The sequence below is a fragment of the Siniperca chuatsi genome, linkage group LG13, assembly GCF_020085105.1.
Source record: "Siniperca chuatsi isolate FFG_IHB_CAS linkage group LG13, ASM2008510v1, whole genome shotgun sequence".
NCBI classification, from domain to species: domain Eukaryota; kingdom Metazoa; phylum Chordata; class Actinopteri; order Centrarchiformes; family Sinipercidae; genus Siniperca; species Siniperca chuatsi.
The window spans coordinates 28,620,241-28,637,196 of record NC_058054.1 but is presented as its reverse complement, the minus strand read 5'-3'; the positions used below and the strand labels follow the sequence as shown (position 1 = coordinate 28,637,196).

The 16,956-nt window shown below is 40.4% G+C and overlaps 1 protein-coding gene across 3 annotated transcripts in view; it reads right to left on the bottom strand.

Annotated features, from left to right (window-relative positions):
- Positions 1-16,956, bottom strand: part of cntnap2b (contactin associated protein 2b) — a 53,179-nt gene that overhangs the window by 15,876 nt on the left and 20,347 nt on the right. For all 3 annotated transcript variants that reach the window (XM_044218381.1, XM_044218383.1, XM_044218382.1), the window contains 10 exons: positions 11,646-11,793; positions 7,376-7,579; positions 7,018-7,202; positions 5,740-5,883; positions 3,625-3,883; positions 3,323-3,472; positions 1,260-1,422; positions 964-1,070; positions 647-766; positions 162-277 (listed from right to left, as the gene is read on the bottom strand). In XM_044218381.1, coding sequence (XP_044074316.1) covers positions 162-277; positions 647-766; positions 964-1,070; positions 1,260-1,422; positions 3,323-3,472; positions 3,625-3,883; positions 5,740-5,883; positions 7,018-7,202; positions 7,376-7,579; positions 11,646-11,793 — 1,596 coding nt within the window. The remainder of the gene's footprint in view (positions 1-161; positions 278-646; positions 767-963; positions 1,071-1,259; positions 1,423-3,322; positions 3,473-3,624; positions 3,884-5,739; positions 5,884-7,017; positions 7,203-7,375; positions 7,580-11,645; positions 11,794-16,956) is intronic.

Sequence of the window (16,956 nt, the reverse complement as noted above, 5' to 3'; positions counted from 1 at the left end):
GTTAAACATGTTTCTTCACTTTTACTTAAATGTACTTTAACTTGTGGCTGTATCCTCTTACTATTAGCACCAATGCAATACACAAAACAACTGACCTGAACTCCCAAGTGCTCCACTCTGACCACAACTAAGCAAGTGTGCAGCAGGTGAACTAGGTGTACCTGTTCATCAGTCACATTGTAAGTGATCTGCAGCACTGCCTTCCCCTCCTGGTCTGCACTGGTTACTGATGTCTGAGGAGACAGGTTGTTCTTGAGTGTGGTCCAAACCTTTTCCTCTAAAAGACCAGAAAACATACCGTCAGTTGTCTCCACACCTTCTTCAGCAAAGATTCTTTTGCACTATACAGTATGTTTGCAGATGCATAATAACTCGTACAATATACAAAGACAAAATATTATGATAGATGCATGTTGCTATACCACACTAGCTACTCTGACATTCACAGTTATGTTCTTCACTGATTTACAAACATACATGGGAAGACATTTTTGTGGAGTGTAAGATAAGTTTGTGCAAAATTCTGGATGCAATGGAAGCAATGACAAAAGCTATTCTAGAAAATAAATTTTTTGCTCTCATAGCCAGAGTCACATGAGAAAATGTAATGGATTAACGCGACACCCATCTCACAATGACATCTCACCTGTCATGTCACAGCTGACTCTAAAGGGGGCGATAGATCCACTGCCATCTGGGTCGATCCAGTAGATCCCTGAGCTCTTCCCCTGGTGCTTATACTCCTCACAGGACTGCTGATACATCGCTACATAGGAGACACAACACACAGCTCAGCAGACAAAAGCTGTGTGTGTGTGTGTGTGTGTGTGTGTGTGTGTGAATGATTAGTTTCTTTCTGAGTCTGTGAATGCATGTGAATGTGTGACATGTAGTTGAAGCGCTTTGAGTGGTCAGAAGACTAGAAAGGCGCTATACAAGTACACTCCATTGCCCATTACTTACAGGTATGGCACGTGGCTCCAGTGTATCCAGTGCCGCTACAGTTGCAGCTGAATGTATCCCACGTTTGAGAACAGCGGCCACCGTGCTCACAGTGGTTAGGGACACACCTGACATGACACACAGATGGACAGTGGAAGGAAACTCATGTGAACACAGGGCGAACACAGCAGGGACCAGTTTCTAACCCACAGTGTTTGCTGTGAGACACCAGAGCTACCCACTGAGCCACCCTGCTCTCCTGTGCTTTCTCTTCTTTTATGACTATCCTACATTTATAATTCTGACAGGTTGTATACCTGTCTATAATGGCACACATATCCAGGCTGACATTTTCAAAGGTTCCAATGAGACCCTGCTCCACAGCCCTGAGGTCAGCTAGATGGTCGTCTATGTGGATCATCTGCATGCAGCCCTGGAAGGAGCGCTGATGTGATCCGGTGGTAGTGTGCTGGAAGTAACCTGGAGACAAATGGAAGAGGTCAAAGGTCATTATTACAACCACTGGAGAAATACTGATAGAGCCATAGTCAGGATTTTAGAAATACTGAGGTCATGAGTCCAGGAACCCCCCTGCCCCAGAGAAAAATAGCCACCCGACACAAAAAAAACCCTCTATTTATTCAGTTAACTATTCAATTAGGCTATATTTTCGGTAAACTGTATTTTCCAAGATAAATAGATAGATAAAATATATTGAGTCTAAAAAATATTGGAACCAGGTTTTTGGTTGTAGAATATCAACATCCCACCAGGTTTATATAACGGCAAATTCTCAAAATATAGAGGACACTACCACAGTGTCCTTAGTAACAGCTCTGGTCACCCCTGGGTGCAGATAAAAGGCCTAACTTGTAACTAATATCCAAACTGTTAAGGAGGCTTGCAGTTCCACTTTGAGTGGTTAACTGGTATATTGGCTCATTTAGTTTGTCAGTGAGTTTAATGGACATGCTTGGGATAAAACCTGTCTTGCTGACTAGGAGGTATAGGAGGTTATGTGCGTCAATAAATAAGACGGTGTAGTCCCTCATTCGTCCAGGAGTGTTCTGTCGTAGAAAAGGTTTCAGTCGTAGTCATCTGGACACTGTTTTCAGAATCAAGACGTTTCGGCTCCCATCCGGAAGTCATTCCCAATTGTGAAAAAATTGGACGGGAACTGGAAGTTTAAGCTACTCTGAGTTACATAAGCCCTGCCCTCAGGAAGGAATCTGCCTGAGTATCTGTTAATAGCAGTTTCACCTGAAACTGACCTAATAGTTTCAAGATGGCCCAGTAATCAGTAATCAGGCCTATTGTTTTCTGGCTGCATCTACTTCATCACTGTTAAGTACCTGATTAGCATATGATTGGCTTGACCACGGTGATAATACACTCTGATAGACTTTGGGCAGATTGAATCTCAGACCACCATTTCTGTTCAAAGAGGGGTTCTCTTTCTTCACAAAAATGGCTTCCTTGACGCCCCGTTCAAACCAACTCTTCTCTCTACTCAGAATCTTCACCTCACTGTCTTCAAATGTGCGGTTTGTAGCTTTTAGATGCAAATGCACGGCGCTCTGTAATCCTGAGTTAGCGTGTCATCTGTGCTGATAAAGTCTTTTGTGAAGTGGCTGTTTAGTCTCACCTGTGTACCGTTCTTTGCAGTTTTCCTCACTGCACTGAATGGAGTAGACAACATTGCTCTGTTTCTGTGTGGGTAACTTGTCCTTAGGGTGAACGAGTTTCTGTCTTAAAGTGTTGCCTGGTTTAAAGAAAACAGGAACATCGTGCTGTCTAAAGATCCTTTGTAGTTTTTCAGACAGTCCAGATACAGCATGTCCAGAGTGCACTCTCAGCCTGTGGTTATCCTACTTGGGCTCTCAACAAAGTTAAAAGAGCCAAAAAACAGGACAAAAGTGTAACTGAACCAAGAAGGAATGGTGTCTCCATTCCTTATGTATCTGGACTGTCTATATGACAACAAGACATATGAGGGGAAGAGAATATTTCAAAATAAAACAGGAAGCAACAGGACCAAACCCAAAACCATGATATAATCACTATCACACGAATGTTTCACCTACTCAGAGTCATGATACCCCCAGCCCACCCCTGTCACTTGGCAGGTCGGCAACAATGTTATCAATGATGGAGCAGAAAAGGCTGACAACTCAATGCTGCTTCATCATACCGTGTTTTGTATTGTTTTTGTTGTAGTGTGTAGAGAAACCTTGGTGTGACACACTGTAATCACACTTTGACTTGAAACTGACTAAGGTAATTGGATTACATGATTCACTGCCTGAAAATAAAAATATCCTGCACTGCCACCACTTGATGAAACACACAAAGTTAGTGAGTTATCTTTCTGAGTAATCACCTCCAAAGTAGTAGGTTCCTCCAGTCTGGATCTGGATGGGGATGGCTGTTCTGACTGTGGATGCCTCGTCTCCATCCACTGTCAGCATAGCATAGTTCTCCAATGCATTCAGATGGACACTGTGCCACTGGCCATCATTCAGACCAGAACCTGTGAGGAAAAACACACTTCAGTCTTTAAACTTTAACAGGATAAAATTGAAAAAAGCAATAATTGAGGAAAGCAACAAGATAAAAAAAACCTAACTGAACTAACAGAAGGCTCCCCCACTTCCATTCTGAAGACCAATGAGCTGAGCTTACCTGATGAGATGTCAATACGTGTGTTCTTCTTCTGCGTTACATTCATGTAGACAGTGACCTTGCCCTCCGTCAGTCCCACCTCCACCCAGCCGTCAGCCAGCGCTGTGAATATCAGCAGACCGTTGGGGTTCCACGTCCTGAAAGACAGACTGACTGACAGAGTGTCGCCGTCACTCTGACCTGGCAGCCGCAGGAAGGACGTGGAGTTGAAGAAGACTGAGAATGAGTTGGACTCAGCGCACGAGAATGTCAGGTTACGCTGCGAGAGAGAGAGAGAGAGAGAGAGGAATTAAAGTAGTAGATTTCAATCGTGGACTATAGGTGACAATTTAAACCACAGACTACTGCTCAGTCAGCTTTAATTTTGAGAGTGAACCTTCATTTTTAATTGTATTTATTCATTAAAAATACTGACAGACACAGTTAGAGACAAGCTGGTGAACACAGTGGAACATATACAGCAGCTATAAGCAGCTAAAGAGCCAGACATTTTTGTCAGGAGCTGGTGGCGACCAAACCAGAGCTAAAAGGAGAGTGAATATTGGACTTACATTCATCAGGTGGACACAAACACAGTGGTACCTCTTTCATACCTACAAATACTCAAAAATCAAATGCACCCAATCAGCTTTTCAAGTTAACATTACAAGATATTCAGAAAAGTGTGTTACCTTCATTTAGTCATGTTTTACAATTTTCACTATAAAAAATGTTAAAGGATGAAAAGAAAAAGTAATGACAAGGTTTTTTCCATTGTCTCGGTCTGTAGCCATAGACTACTACAGCTCTGCTGAGTCAGTGCTGAATTGAACAAATTTCAGCCTGCAGCAGCTGTAAATATCAGAACCTGTAGAAGCTAAGAAGCAGTTTTGAGCTGTTATGGATCATGATGGACTATTGAAGGACAAGAAGGTTAAAATCTTTGTATTTTGATCTTCTGTGAACCACACAACACAGACTAGCACCTGCTCTCACACAGACAGCGTCTCTATCTTGGCCTGAAGGTATCTATATTATGTCATGTGACCCTGGAGGTCTTTGCAACACAACTGCAGAGTGTCTAACAGAGGTCAGAGCAAACTATCTAATGTCTGTTAGACCCATCAGCTGGCAGGACGGCAGCACAGCTGAGAGCCAAACTCCTCAAATCAATACCACATCTGTCCAGTTACGTGCGCCGTCACCAGCACAACACCACTATTACAGTAGATTCTGTAAAATCAACCAGGACAAACTTAGGGATAGAAAAATGTTACATGAGCAATGATGTAAAGATAGAATTCAGAGTTGGTTTGTACTGGTCTGAAGACAAGATCCAGTCGTGTTTTCATATTATTTTGGATGTCTTAACATTAAAGGGACACTTGGGTGATTTAGTACTGCAATTCCATCATTTTTAGGGACTTGTGAGAGTCATATTTAAAAAGTCAAACAGTCAAAACTGAAGCAGCAGAAGCAGAGATATTCTGACTTTTAGTCCCCTAGTGGGTCAACCTCCAAAAACACTTGATCCTACACTTACCACTTTGATCAAACTACTGTTTCTAAGACTGAGCTTTCACGCTCAAGGATTTTAGTTTACTTTTTATTGCAACATTTTCAATCAATAACATTATAAATTTCAAATCAGCAGAAAACATTGGTCAACAAAACACACAGACACACGTGACAGAAAGAGGATCAAGCCAATGATCCTCTGTGTGGGAGGAAAAAGGTTTCAGTGTTGAGCTGTTTACATCATACTGTGTCAGGTGGCTTTGGGTCTCATGTACAATATTTAGATACAGATTATTTGTAGCACATTTATTTTACCAGCGATTTAGAGTCGCCAATTAACCTAGCCTGCATGTCTCTGGACTGTGGGAGGCCGGCGGGTTTCGAACCCAAGACCCTGTTGCTGTGATACAGTGAAAAATTCACCTTCTGGATAAAAATTACCACCACGAAGTAGTTTCTAATGAATGCTTCAGAAATTCCAATTTGTGGCATAAGTGTGCAAAGTTAGTTATAGTAGTATTCTAGTTAAAGACCGAACAAAGACAGAAAAATAAAAACGACGTAAACACACACACACACACACACACACACATTCAGAGCCAGAGAGAGTTGTCTTACGAAGCTGGAGGTGTCCACCTTCTTCCTGCGGACCAGGTTAGTGATGTTGTCTCCGTTGTAGGTGATTCCCTCCATGCAGCCCACAAAGTTCTCTCTGCCTCCTGAGCTCGGCTTCACTGGTACAGGCAGCCCTCCGAAACTGATCTGAGGACGCACAGCAGAGTGTGATGTACTGTGATGTTTATTGTACTGTGTGACCAACACACACACTCTCAGGAACTCTACAAGCAGCGGTAGCAGTCGAGGCAGCAGTATTATCAGAGGTATTGATTTGCTGTTATAACATTTCACTACATGGCTAACTTGAGAAAGGTCTCCAAAGTGGTTTAATTTGAAAATGCTGGCAGTGTGTTTAGTGTGGGGAAGCAATCAGTGTGTAAAATACACGCATATCATTTTTAGTCCAAAAAGTAGGTACTATCTGTTTCACAAGGATTCGCAGCACTGTAGAATGCTCCCTTTCAAAAGCCATGCCTCTGTACCTGAGCCAACCTGTACTCTTGTTAAATGAATAAAGAAAGTGTGTTTAGTGTGGACAGGGGAAACGGAACGTGAGGAAAGCATGACAGACTTGACAAACACGATGAAAAAGAAGGGATTTAACCATTTTCAGGTGTTTCAGTGTGAATGAGGATTTTTACAAACACAACCAAGACACACTAGAGTGGACGCACATAGTTTTCATATGGAAACAGCATTGTGAAAGTTAGCCAGCTCATTGTGGAAGTAGTCAGAGTTTGAATCCTAGTTGCCCAGCCATTGGAATTTTGACTGAAATGTAACAGGAGCAATGACAACCCTGCTTATTTATACTCTGTTTTTCAATGATCGCACAGTGAAATTAATAATGACTCAATATATTGTAGAAGGAAGGTGATTTTTTTTGTTGTTTTTTTTTTGTTTTTTTAGCATTTTATGACTATTACAAAGCTGAGAGAAACTGAGTGAGAGAGAGATGGGTAATAAAATGCAGCAAGGATCGGTCAATATGGTCGGCACCTTAAGCCCTAGGCCACCAAGGCGCCCATACAGTATGTAGAGAGTTTTAAATGCATGTAAAATGGTTGCCAACTTGGGTAACAACAGTGCATGAAATGGTGGATGGTGGTTTGTTACTGCTTGCCCAACAAATTTCATTAGCAGGTTTACACCATCAGCGTGTGCTTAACGGACCACTACAACTCACAGACCTTTGAACTAGGAGCAAAGTCCCAGGATTGTGACATGAGGCCGAGATGATGAAAATGCCTGACAGCATGACCCACAGGGAGTCTTTACCTCATAGTCCAGGTCGAGGTGGTCAAACTCTCCATTGGTCCTGAACTGCTGAGTGTGGTGGTCCAAAGTGAAGTTGACATTCCTACGGTAACGCTCTATGACAACTGAGTGCCAGTGGTCATCATCCAGTAAGCTCCCACTGGTCACAGAGGTGTGACCCTGAATGGAGCCATACTGGTTACTGCCTGGAGACAAGCGAGCAAATCACACAGGTTGTACATTTTTATCACGTCAGTTCTGACAGCAGTAGATAATACAGTCGTTAGAATTTCCATAGAATAGAATAGGGTGTCTCTGGAGATCATTTTTGCAGTGCTTCTGCTGTCCTTGAAACCACACAGACTTTATGGAAAGCTACCTAAGTTGATGCTGAGCTGCAGTCTTGCCCTGCGGAGCTCCAGGGAAATGTAGTCTCCCTGCTGTCCCTCTCCGTGGAGCAGGACCCCATCTCCAGCCGTGGTTCTAAACTTTAGAGAGATGACATCCTTCACAATCTTCATCTTCTTACTCCTGAAGCGGTAGGAGATGATGCCGTGGCCATCAAAACTGATCACATCTGCCCCTGGAAGACAAAAAAAGGATTTTGTTTTCTGCCAATAGAAGAGATCTGGGATCCTGGACCGTCAATTATGGCTGCTTACTGGACCATGTGAAAATGAATTGCGTTGTGTCACAGTTGTAAGCAGTGGACAAAATTTTGACAATTGGGGGGGTCAACATTGTCAAATGTATTATGTCAGGATAAACCCCTTGAGATGTATCATCGTGTTTTTAAGGGATTCCCAAAACAAAACATAGACAATATTATAACAAAAAAGACACACAATTTGTTTTAAGACAGAGAATGAAAAATATTTAAATAAGCCAAATGAAGACATAGAACACAGATAAATTATTCCAATCAGAAAAAGCCCTAAACATAAAGCTTTTTTTTTAACCAATTTCCTTAGAGACAAGAGGGACCATAAAGAGGAGCTGATCAGAGCATCTCAGTGAGTAATTGAAGTATACAGTAGGAGACAAAGAATTGTTTCAAACACTAAGGATAGTTAAGATGAACGCATTTGAAAATGAGCTGAAAATGATACCAATGAAATTGTCGTCTTGTATCAAGAGTGAGCCATATGAGTGTATCAAGAACTGTAAAATGGAAACACAAATCTGCTGAGCTATTATATATATTCAGAGCAAGAAGCATTTTGCACAATGTCATCATAGTCCAATATTGGTAATATAAGCTCTGAAGTAAGTCTCTTTCTGACGTTAAATGTAAAGCAATGTCTGGAACAATACAGAACACCAAAAACAAAATTAACTTTCTTTATAATGTGCTGAATGTGTGGTTATAAAAGCAAGTTCAATCCATAAACCCAAATATTTAATTTGATTAACTTTCTGGAGGGATGTACCATCATTACAAGCTAATCCAGAGAGTTGGATTTGGAGTTGAGGTTCTGTCTCGTACCAAGGACCATTGCATAAGATTTACTTTTATTGAGAAGTAATATGTTAGATGACAACCAAGTTTGTAGAATGTTAAAGTCAGATTGCAAAGCCTCTTAAATTTGAGATGAAGAAGGTTTCGATGTATATATAATAGTATCATCTGCACATTATTGAACACAACAGGAGATCATTAATAAGAAGTTAGTAAGTAGAAAACAGAAGTGGCCCTAAAGTAGACCCTTGAGGCACACCCTTTTGCTGAGTTAACAAATCCCTTGTACCACAACACATTGCTCTCTGTTATGAAGATACAAATGATATCAAAACAATGCAGATCTAAAACCAAATTGAAATTGGATAGGATATTATTATTATTATTACTGTCATTATTATTATTACGATACTGTGATAATTGATTACAGATAGCGGGCAGCTTTGGGACTCTCTGGTTCATCTTCTCCCAACTTACAGGCAGAAACTAAAATCTGCTAAGCCTGTGGTCAGGACTGTGAGGAGACGGACCACCGAGGCAAAGCCCGAATAACAGGCCTGCTTTGACTGCACTACTACAGCTACAGAGCTGGATGGACTCACTGACACTGTGGCATCTTATATCAGCTTTTGTGAGGACATGTGTGCGCTGACTAAAACCTTCTACACACAACAACAAACCCTGGTTTACAGCTAAACTCAGGCAGCTTCTTCAGGCCAAGGAGGGGGCCTACAGAAGTGGGGACAGAATCCTGTACAACCAGGCCACAAACACGCTGTAAATAAATTATTTTTAGAAGTTCAGATTGCAGAGGCACCCTTCATATTTTCAGTGGATTATGTTCACTTGTGTTTCCTCCTGCACTTTACACACAGCTGGCACAGCGTGGATATCTTCAGTAATTATTTCAGTCTCCTGCACTGGGATTTAACGGTTACTGTCCTTGTGTGCTTTTCTAAACACAATTAGCAATCCTCCAAACCCTTTTTTTAAGTTGTGTGTTTAGTGATATGAGGAGTGTTAAAGGGCATTCATGTTTTCCTTTATTCCTTTACTATATTAATGATGAAGCACTTCAGATTTGGCTGCTTCTGGTTTGAAAAGAACACACTTCGTTCACTTTGTATTGCTTAAGGAGGCTGTTGTGCTAGAGTTTTGACTCCTGTGTTTGAACCGGGGTCAGCCACCCACAGATTTCCCATTCAACAAAATGAGCTTGCCAACACATTTGGTAATCAGTACTGGCAACTGAAACAGGATTACCTTTTCTCTTACAGAGCTTGACTGGCTTTAAAGCTGGCGTTATTGTTCTTATTGTCAACAAATCCCATGAAAAAACCAACAAAGCGTTAATCTGCCTCTCAATCCTTTCCGACTTTCCTACCCTGCCTGTGGCACTCGGCTCATTGGTTCCTACTGAAGACATAAATCTGTCACAAATATTGCAATCTAAAAAATTCACATCACAAATAGATAATTTCATTTTATAATAAGGCTCAATAATTTCATAGAACAGCTACTCACTGTAGTTTTTCCCAAACGTTGCTCAAACAGGAGGAAATAATGCATTTGTTGAGGACTGTTTTCAGTGGCGGATTAATCCACATTTGGAGTATTTCTGGCAGCAGGACGGTGTGTGTGGGACTGAGTCAAAATAAACTACAGTGTGTGTGTTCACGGTAATGAAGGATTGAATGAATGAATGTCACCCAGTGCAACAGTGCAGATCATTGATGTGTTTTTAATAGTTTTTGGACAACAATGGAGCTCTATGGCACAGAGGAAGAAGATACATCAGGCTTTGGATACATAGGGCACTATTGTAGCAATATTATTTGCAAATGTGTGTGGATAGTTGTGAAACTATCTACAACTGTGTATCCAGATTAGCAAGTGTACTGAGATTGGTTAATGTGTAAAGAAAAGAGGTGGTATGAGGTATGATGGAGCCTTGATTATCTGTTGAAAGTACATGTTCATTTTTTGTTAGTTGTTGTCATAAGTAGCATTGCTGAGCTTGTTAAAATATTATCTGTATCTGTGAACATAGGCTTATGCATCACAGAGCAGACTGAAAATTCAAGTAGCACTAGCTAGATAACGTGCACCAATTTACTGAGGAAAAAAAACAAAGAAATGACAAAAGAGGCAACAATGTAGCTCTATCACAAATTGAAACTTGTCAAACTGGACCTGTCAAGATGAAAGATAGAAAATGTATTTTAGGACCTTATTGACCTTGAGGAAGGAACAATGCCATATGGATGGCTTGGAAGAAAAGTTTCATGGACGCTAACGTGATTATAAGTATCTTAAATGATCCTGACAAACATTTGATCTCATCTGATCTGCACAGCTACCAATGGGGCATCTGTGACAGAGAGGGAGCATTTTGCAAGGCTCCGGAGACATGACTCTTTCCTGGAGAGGGTCCACTGCCGCTTGGCTTTTAAATCATGTACTGAAATCAGTCACAGGGTGAAACATTCTGAGATATTCATATCAGTTTATCAATATCAAGTTTTATACATTACACCATCAATGTGAATGCCAGATAACTCTCAGAGAGTGAAAGACCAAGTTAAACAGTCCGTTCACCCAAATTACAAAAAAAAAAAATCCCACTTACTTGCAGGTAGTTTTTTTTTGGTATGTCCCACTTACTCTGGATAATCAACAGACCTCAGTGTACACAGATTCCATTCTCCTCTGTTGTATTATGGTGACAGAAGTCTCAGACATAGTGCAAACCCCCCTTTCCTATAAAGTCAGTTTTGTCTGTAATTAGAGTCCTTAAAGGCCCTGCACACCCAACCCACACAGGGGATTTGAATCATTTTACCTAAATAGACCTGTGTGATTGACACCCCCCCAGTCTTCTCTTCAGTTCATTGAACCAGACCCACACAAGGGAGGGGTATCATCTAAAAAAATTCCCAAACTTAACTATCAATCCATCTATGTATTATCTGTACGTGCTTGTCCTGTACTGGCTCCCATATCACAGACAGAGACACACCACCATTCATATCCACACCCAGCAGAAACCCATACAGACACTGAGGCAACAGTACTAACCACTGCCCCACCTCCACAAAACAAAACAAACTTTACTGATGACATACAGTGTAGAGCAGAATAGAATAGGCTGCTTGAATCAAGTTTCCCTCTCTTGTCCACTTGTACTCACAATATGAGCAGCCGTAGAGCTCCAGACGTACTCCAATGCGTCCCTCCCTGCTCCATTCCACTGGGATGAAGCGGATGTAGCGAGCCAGGATGGCGTGCTGCAGCTCATAACGAACCACACCCTCGCTGTTCACGTTCCCCTCAAACATCTGAAACACACGGAAAACAAACATGCTGCAGCTGGTTCTCCACAGTCCGTGTCACACTTAGCACTTCAATTTTCCATACAAAAAATCAATAAAAGAAAATATCATTCAATTTACAAACTTTTATTATTCATCAGCTCAAATATAATTAAGTTTTTTAAAATGATAATACAGATAATAAGATTATTTTCTATCTATGGATAGAAAGTTGGATAGAAAAGTGAAATTCAGAGAATCTGAGTACTTTCATCTGTATTTATGCCGTGGGTTGCCTGAAAGAGCGGGATCGAAGCACCCGACTCAGCCTGCGTCTGAATGGCCGTCCAAATCGCCTTTCTCTCAAGCATTACATCCGGTGTTACAGACGTGCTGAACAGTCAAGGTCGCTTACATAAGCAACTACTGAAGGTGGGTTACGCCGTTTTTTATCTACTAAAAACTTTGGGCATAAGCGCCAAATCATGCACAGCGCATGCCGCGTTTCCATTCCCAATACACACTTGCAGGTGCAGCCGCTGACATCCGAATAAAATAGAAAGCAACCCCAAATTCAGATTATAGCAATGAGCCTATCACTATAGGATGAGATCATTGCCCACTGGCAAGATCAATGCATACTGTAAGTCAGGTTCGAGGAATTGGTGCTATAAATGTCTAATAAAATGCTTTTGTATAAATGCTCCAGCAGCTCAGTGATGCATGACCTTAGCTGTTTAAATCTGTCTGCTGTAGTGATCCTTGCCAGTGTTTTGGTCATCCTGCTCCCTGTGTCATATTGGAGAAGAGACTGGCCTCTTTGATACTTTTTTAAATGAGACAGTTATTGAAAACAATTGATCAGAATCAGTAAGATTACTTTGATTTCAGATTTGCCTGGATTGTCTCAGATGAAACTATAGTATTAGACAAAGACACAGCCTTTGTTTTTGCTCAGGGTTTGTCGAGTGGAATTATGCCTCTGGTCTTATGCCTTTGCCTTTTCAATCACCCCGGCATAAGATTAACACTTCTGAACGTAGTTCAAAAGCAGCTGGCTTTTATCCATATTGTACAGGTAAAATTAGAAAGTTTACACAAAAGTGGGACTGATATTCTCATTTTCTTGGTGAGTGTTACTAGCAGGGTAGGTCTTAAGGGTGCGTTTCTAAACCAGAGCCCAAAAGTATCTTAAGGCTGAGATGATCTTAACCCATAGAGTTACAATGGGACTCAGATCATCGCAGCCATAAGATGCTCTAATATGACACGCTGTTGTCACTGTATAATATTTCCAAACACAGTGAGACAGGCTTGGGGATGGATAAACCTTTATACAACACCAATGATATAACATTCTAATCATAAGCTGGATTGTTAAATAATGAATTTACAAACAAAATATCAAAAATGCAGATGCAAATAATTCTAAAATTAAAGAAACGGTGCATTCAGCGTCGGAGCAGCACACGCTGCTGTTTGACTGATCTGTACACTTTGGATGTTCTAATGCAACAAATGCCAAAACCAAGCAACAGGGAATAACAAGTTATTTTACAATATTTTACTGCTACAGATGTGTTGAATTTGATATATCACAATAAGTAAACCTTCTTTTCAGCTAGCATAAAATTTAGTGACTGTCGTAATACTAAGTTAAAGTGAACACCACAATTTCTCAATAAGATCAACTCAAATGCGTCTACTCTTTGAATATGAGCAAGAAAGAGGTGGGGACATATTTTCGTTATTTGTGGTTGTGTCCGTTTAGAAGAAAATCCTGGAGGAAAGTAAGAATGGAGCTCTGCCATCATGCATACTGAAATCAAAATGCATCCTGGACTGTTTTTACCGGGACCTTGCTCTGAGGTCTTAGACTGCACCTCTAAACAGACTATTAACACAGTTTATACAACAAGTAGTTCCGACCAAGCAATCTGATTGGTCAACTAGACATTTAAAACGTGCTCAAATCAGCATGACAGCACACCTGCTCATCACTAAAAATACGAGTTCGCCAGGCGCTGCCTCCCTTGTTCGGTAAGCCGGAGAGCAACCAGTTTTGTGACCGCAGTGAAGGTGTTGTTTTTGAAAGGCTAAACGCCTACAAACACGGACTGAGGCAGAATATTTCGTTACATAAAAACATGTTGTGAATTTTGGAAATGATTACATCTATCTTTTTTCAATAGATTTTGACTTTTGGACTTTACAGCACTCTGGAGATATTGGAAAAGATCCGCTAGTAAACAAATACAAGGTGTATTGAGAGACAGAGTTCACTGCATAATCGAATTTATCTCACTTAATTCTGAGCCGATTGTCATGAAATTTGGATTTTTATAAGCGTGAGAAATTGAACTGGTTACTTGTTGGAATTACATTCAGTTACTGGGGGCGGACCGAATCAGCTCTATGCCAAAACATTAACCTTCTGAATAGCCGCAACTTCCACTGGGACATGCAGGCTACGATCTAAGAATAGGCAACAGCAAGTAGGCCTAAATTAGTTACAACTTAAGCTTTTGTGAGTTACTCCAAAAATGGAGATTTCTATATCTGGTTACTTGATATTGTATTAATAATTAAATTAATTCATTAATAAAACAGATTACAAACATCCAGTCAGTTCATCCGTACACCCCGAGACACATGTAACTCCACTTCTGCAGGCTGAACAGTTGCCATTACACAATGTCACAAATATTGTAACTCTCAAATATTTTATTTTAATTTTCACTTTAGACACATAATATAATATAATAATACAATACTATAATATAATAATACAATTCTAATAATACAATTCTACAATATAATACTATAATATAATGATACAATAGTATAATAAAATAATACAACACTACAATATTATAATAATACAATACTACTACATGCAATGTAGTGTGTCAAGTGTTTGAGACCAATTCCCTGTCCTGGACAAACTCGATTCCTCTCCATCTCACACTTTTCAGCAACACGTGAACACTGTTTGCTCTAAGGATTAATGTCCTTGAAACAGTATAGTTTTACAGAGCTTCTTTCTCAAGTGTGAAGTCTGTGCAATGTGGTACTGCCTCAACTTGTGGAAGTTGCTGACAACTAATGACAGGATGCAAAAGTGATGATTGCCAATGCCGTCCTGAGTTTCAATAATACGGTCACCAAGACTTAACCCACCCTCTGAACCTGCTGTACGTCAGACCGGATGTGGCTGACAAGGGAAACGCTGCATCGATGAGCTGCTGATGAAATGTTTGTGGTTTGTTGAATGCAGCGTTCTGCTGAGCGGATCACCTTGACAGTATCTACAGATGGAATCATCAGGCCTCCATTGTTCAACAGGTGCTAACTTTCAGAATATGATGCTGGTGGCATCAGACACCAAACTGTTTCAGCAGACATTGCATGAATGCTTCATCACCTGTCAAACAACAAATCCTCCTATATACACCACTGCGTTCTCCGTAAGGTAACTGTGGTCCAGTATCACACTACAGATGTCCTCAAATGGAGAGGAGGCAGTGTCAGCATCATCAGCCGGCACTACAGATGACATGCCCACAGCAGACATCCTGGGCTGTCACATTGCCAGTGTTCCCCAGAGAAACCCCACAGCCGACCATTAGACGGCGGAAAATGCTCTGGAACGGAACCGAACTCGTGTTGCTGTTCCACCAACCTGTAATTTGCACATGAAGTGACATTATAGTTCTGTATTGTATCATAATAAAATGTTTCCATTACCCATCTTAGTTATAACATAGCATTGTGTATTCAAAAATGTAATTCCTACCTGATGCCCTGATGGAATTGAACAGGAGCTCTAAATGGTCCTGGCTGAAGCGGTTTGTGCAGACATAACGTTGTGACTGAAGCAGCTCTGGAATCATCAAGTTAAAGCGTCAATGTTAATGATGAAGCCAGTCACAGATAAGTACCTTTAAGAACTGAAAATAAAGAAAACTAAAATAGTAAAAATTGTCAATACTGTAAATACTTCTACCACCAGGTCAGAAATGACACTGAAAACTGCAGTGATTAACTAATAGATGCAGCTTACTGTATATGTAATGTTTATTTATAATTTTAACAAAATTATACCTGAAAAGGTTAGTGGTAATTCCACTTATGTTAGCAACATATCATTTGTATGCTTATCACTCCAATCAGTTTCCACTATATATTAACAATGTTTACCACATAGAACGCTTTAATCTTATGAGTTGAAAATACATTAACCTTGTTCAGATGGTCTGGAAAGGATGCAAAAACTGAAGGGATCACACATTCCTTCCTTCGTTCAACCTTTATTGTTATTTATTTACCTTGAGGAATCATTGGCATGCCCTCATTTTCAATGATGTCAAGAGTACAAAACAGAATAAATAATAAACAAACAAAAAGACAACAACATTACAACAATTAGTTTGTAATCATGGTTTTAAATTGACCTATAGGCACAAATGTGTTGAGTTTTACTGTGTGTTGTAAAATGTTCCAAGTGTGTGCAGCACAAAAACTAAAAGCAGTTTTCCCAAATTTAGTGTTTTCACGTGGGACATCAAGCTTCAATCATTCACTAGATCGAGTCAAATAATGGCTGTGGGAGCAGTTCAATAAGGAAGTGATATATTGTGGCAAGTTGCAATTAAGGGCTTTATAAATAAATAGAAACCAATGCCGGTCACGTCTTACTTTTCACCCTGTACCTTCACGCGCATCATTTGCACAGTTCTATCAAAATGATATGCCTTGAAATGACAGCTACAGAGAACTGTAGTATCATTAGGCTCAAAATCCTTCCGTCTCATAGCAATGTACCGAGCTTACTTTAGTCCAGCATCTTTGGGGAACCTTTGACAAAAAACAAGGCCATCTCAAGATCACTTCTGGCATGTAGCTGAATGGTGCAGCCAGAGCATTAACGTTAAGCTAGCAGCATAAATATTGCTTACTAGATCTAGCTAATTTAGGCTAGCTCTCGTATATAATCGCATGAGCACAAACACATTCCAGCTGATAATTTTTTGTAAAGTAAATTATACAAAGAATGAGTTCATTGTTAAATAAATATCACGTTTACCCATAGCGCTTTAACAATTATTCAGTAATTTTATGTTTTTGTTAGGTAGCTGTCAGGTCATTTTCAGGATAGTCTGAAGGGATATTTCACGTTCACTAACTTAG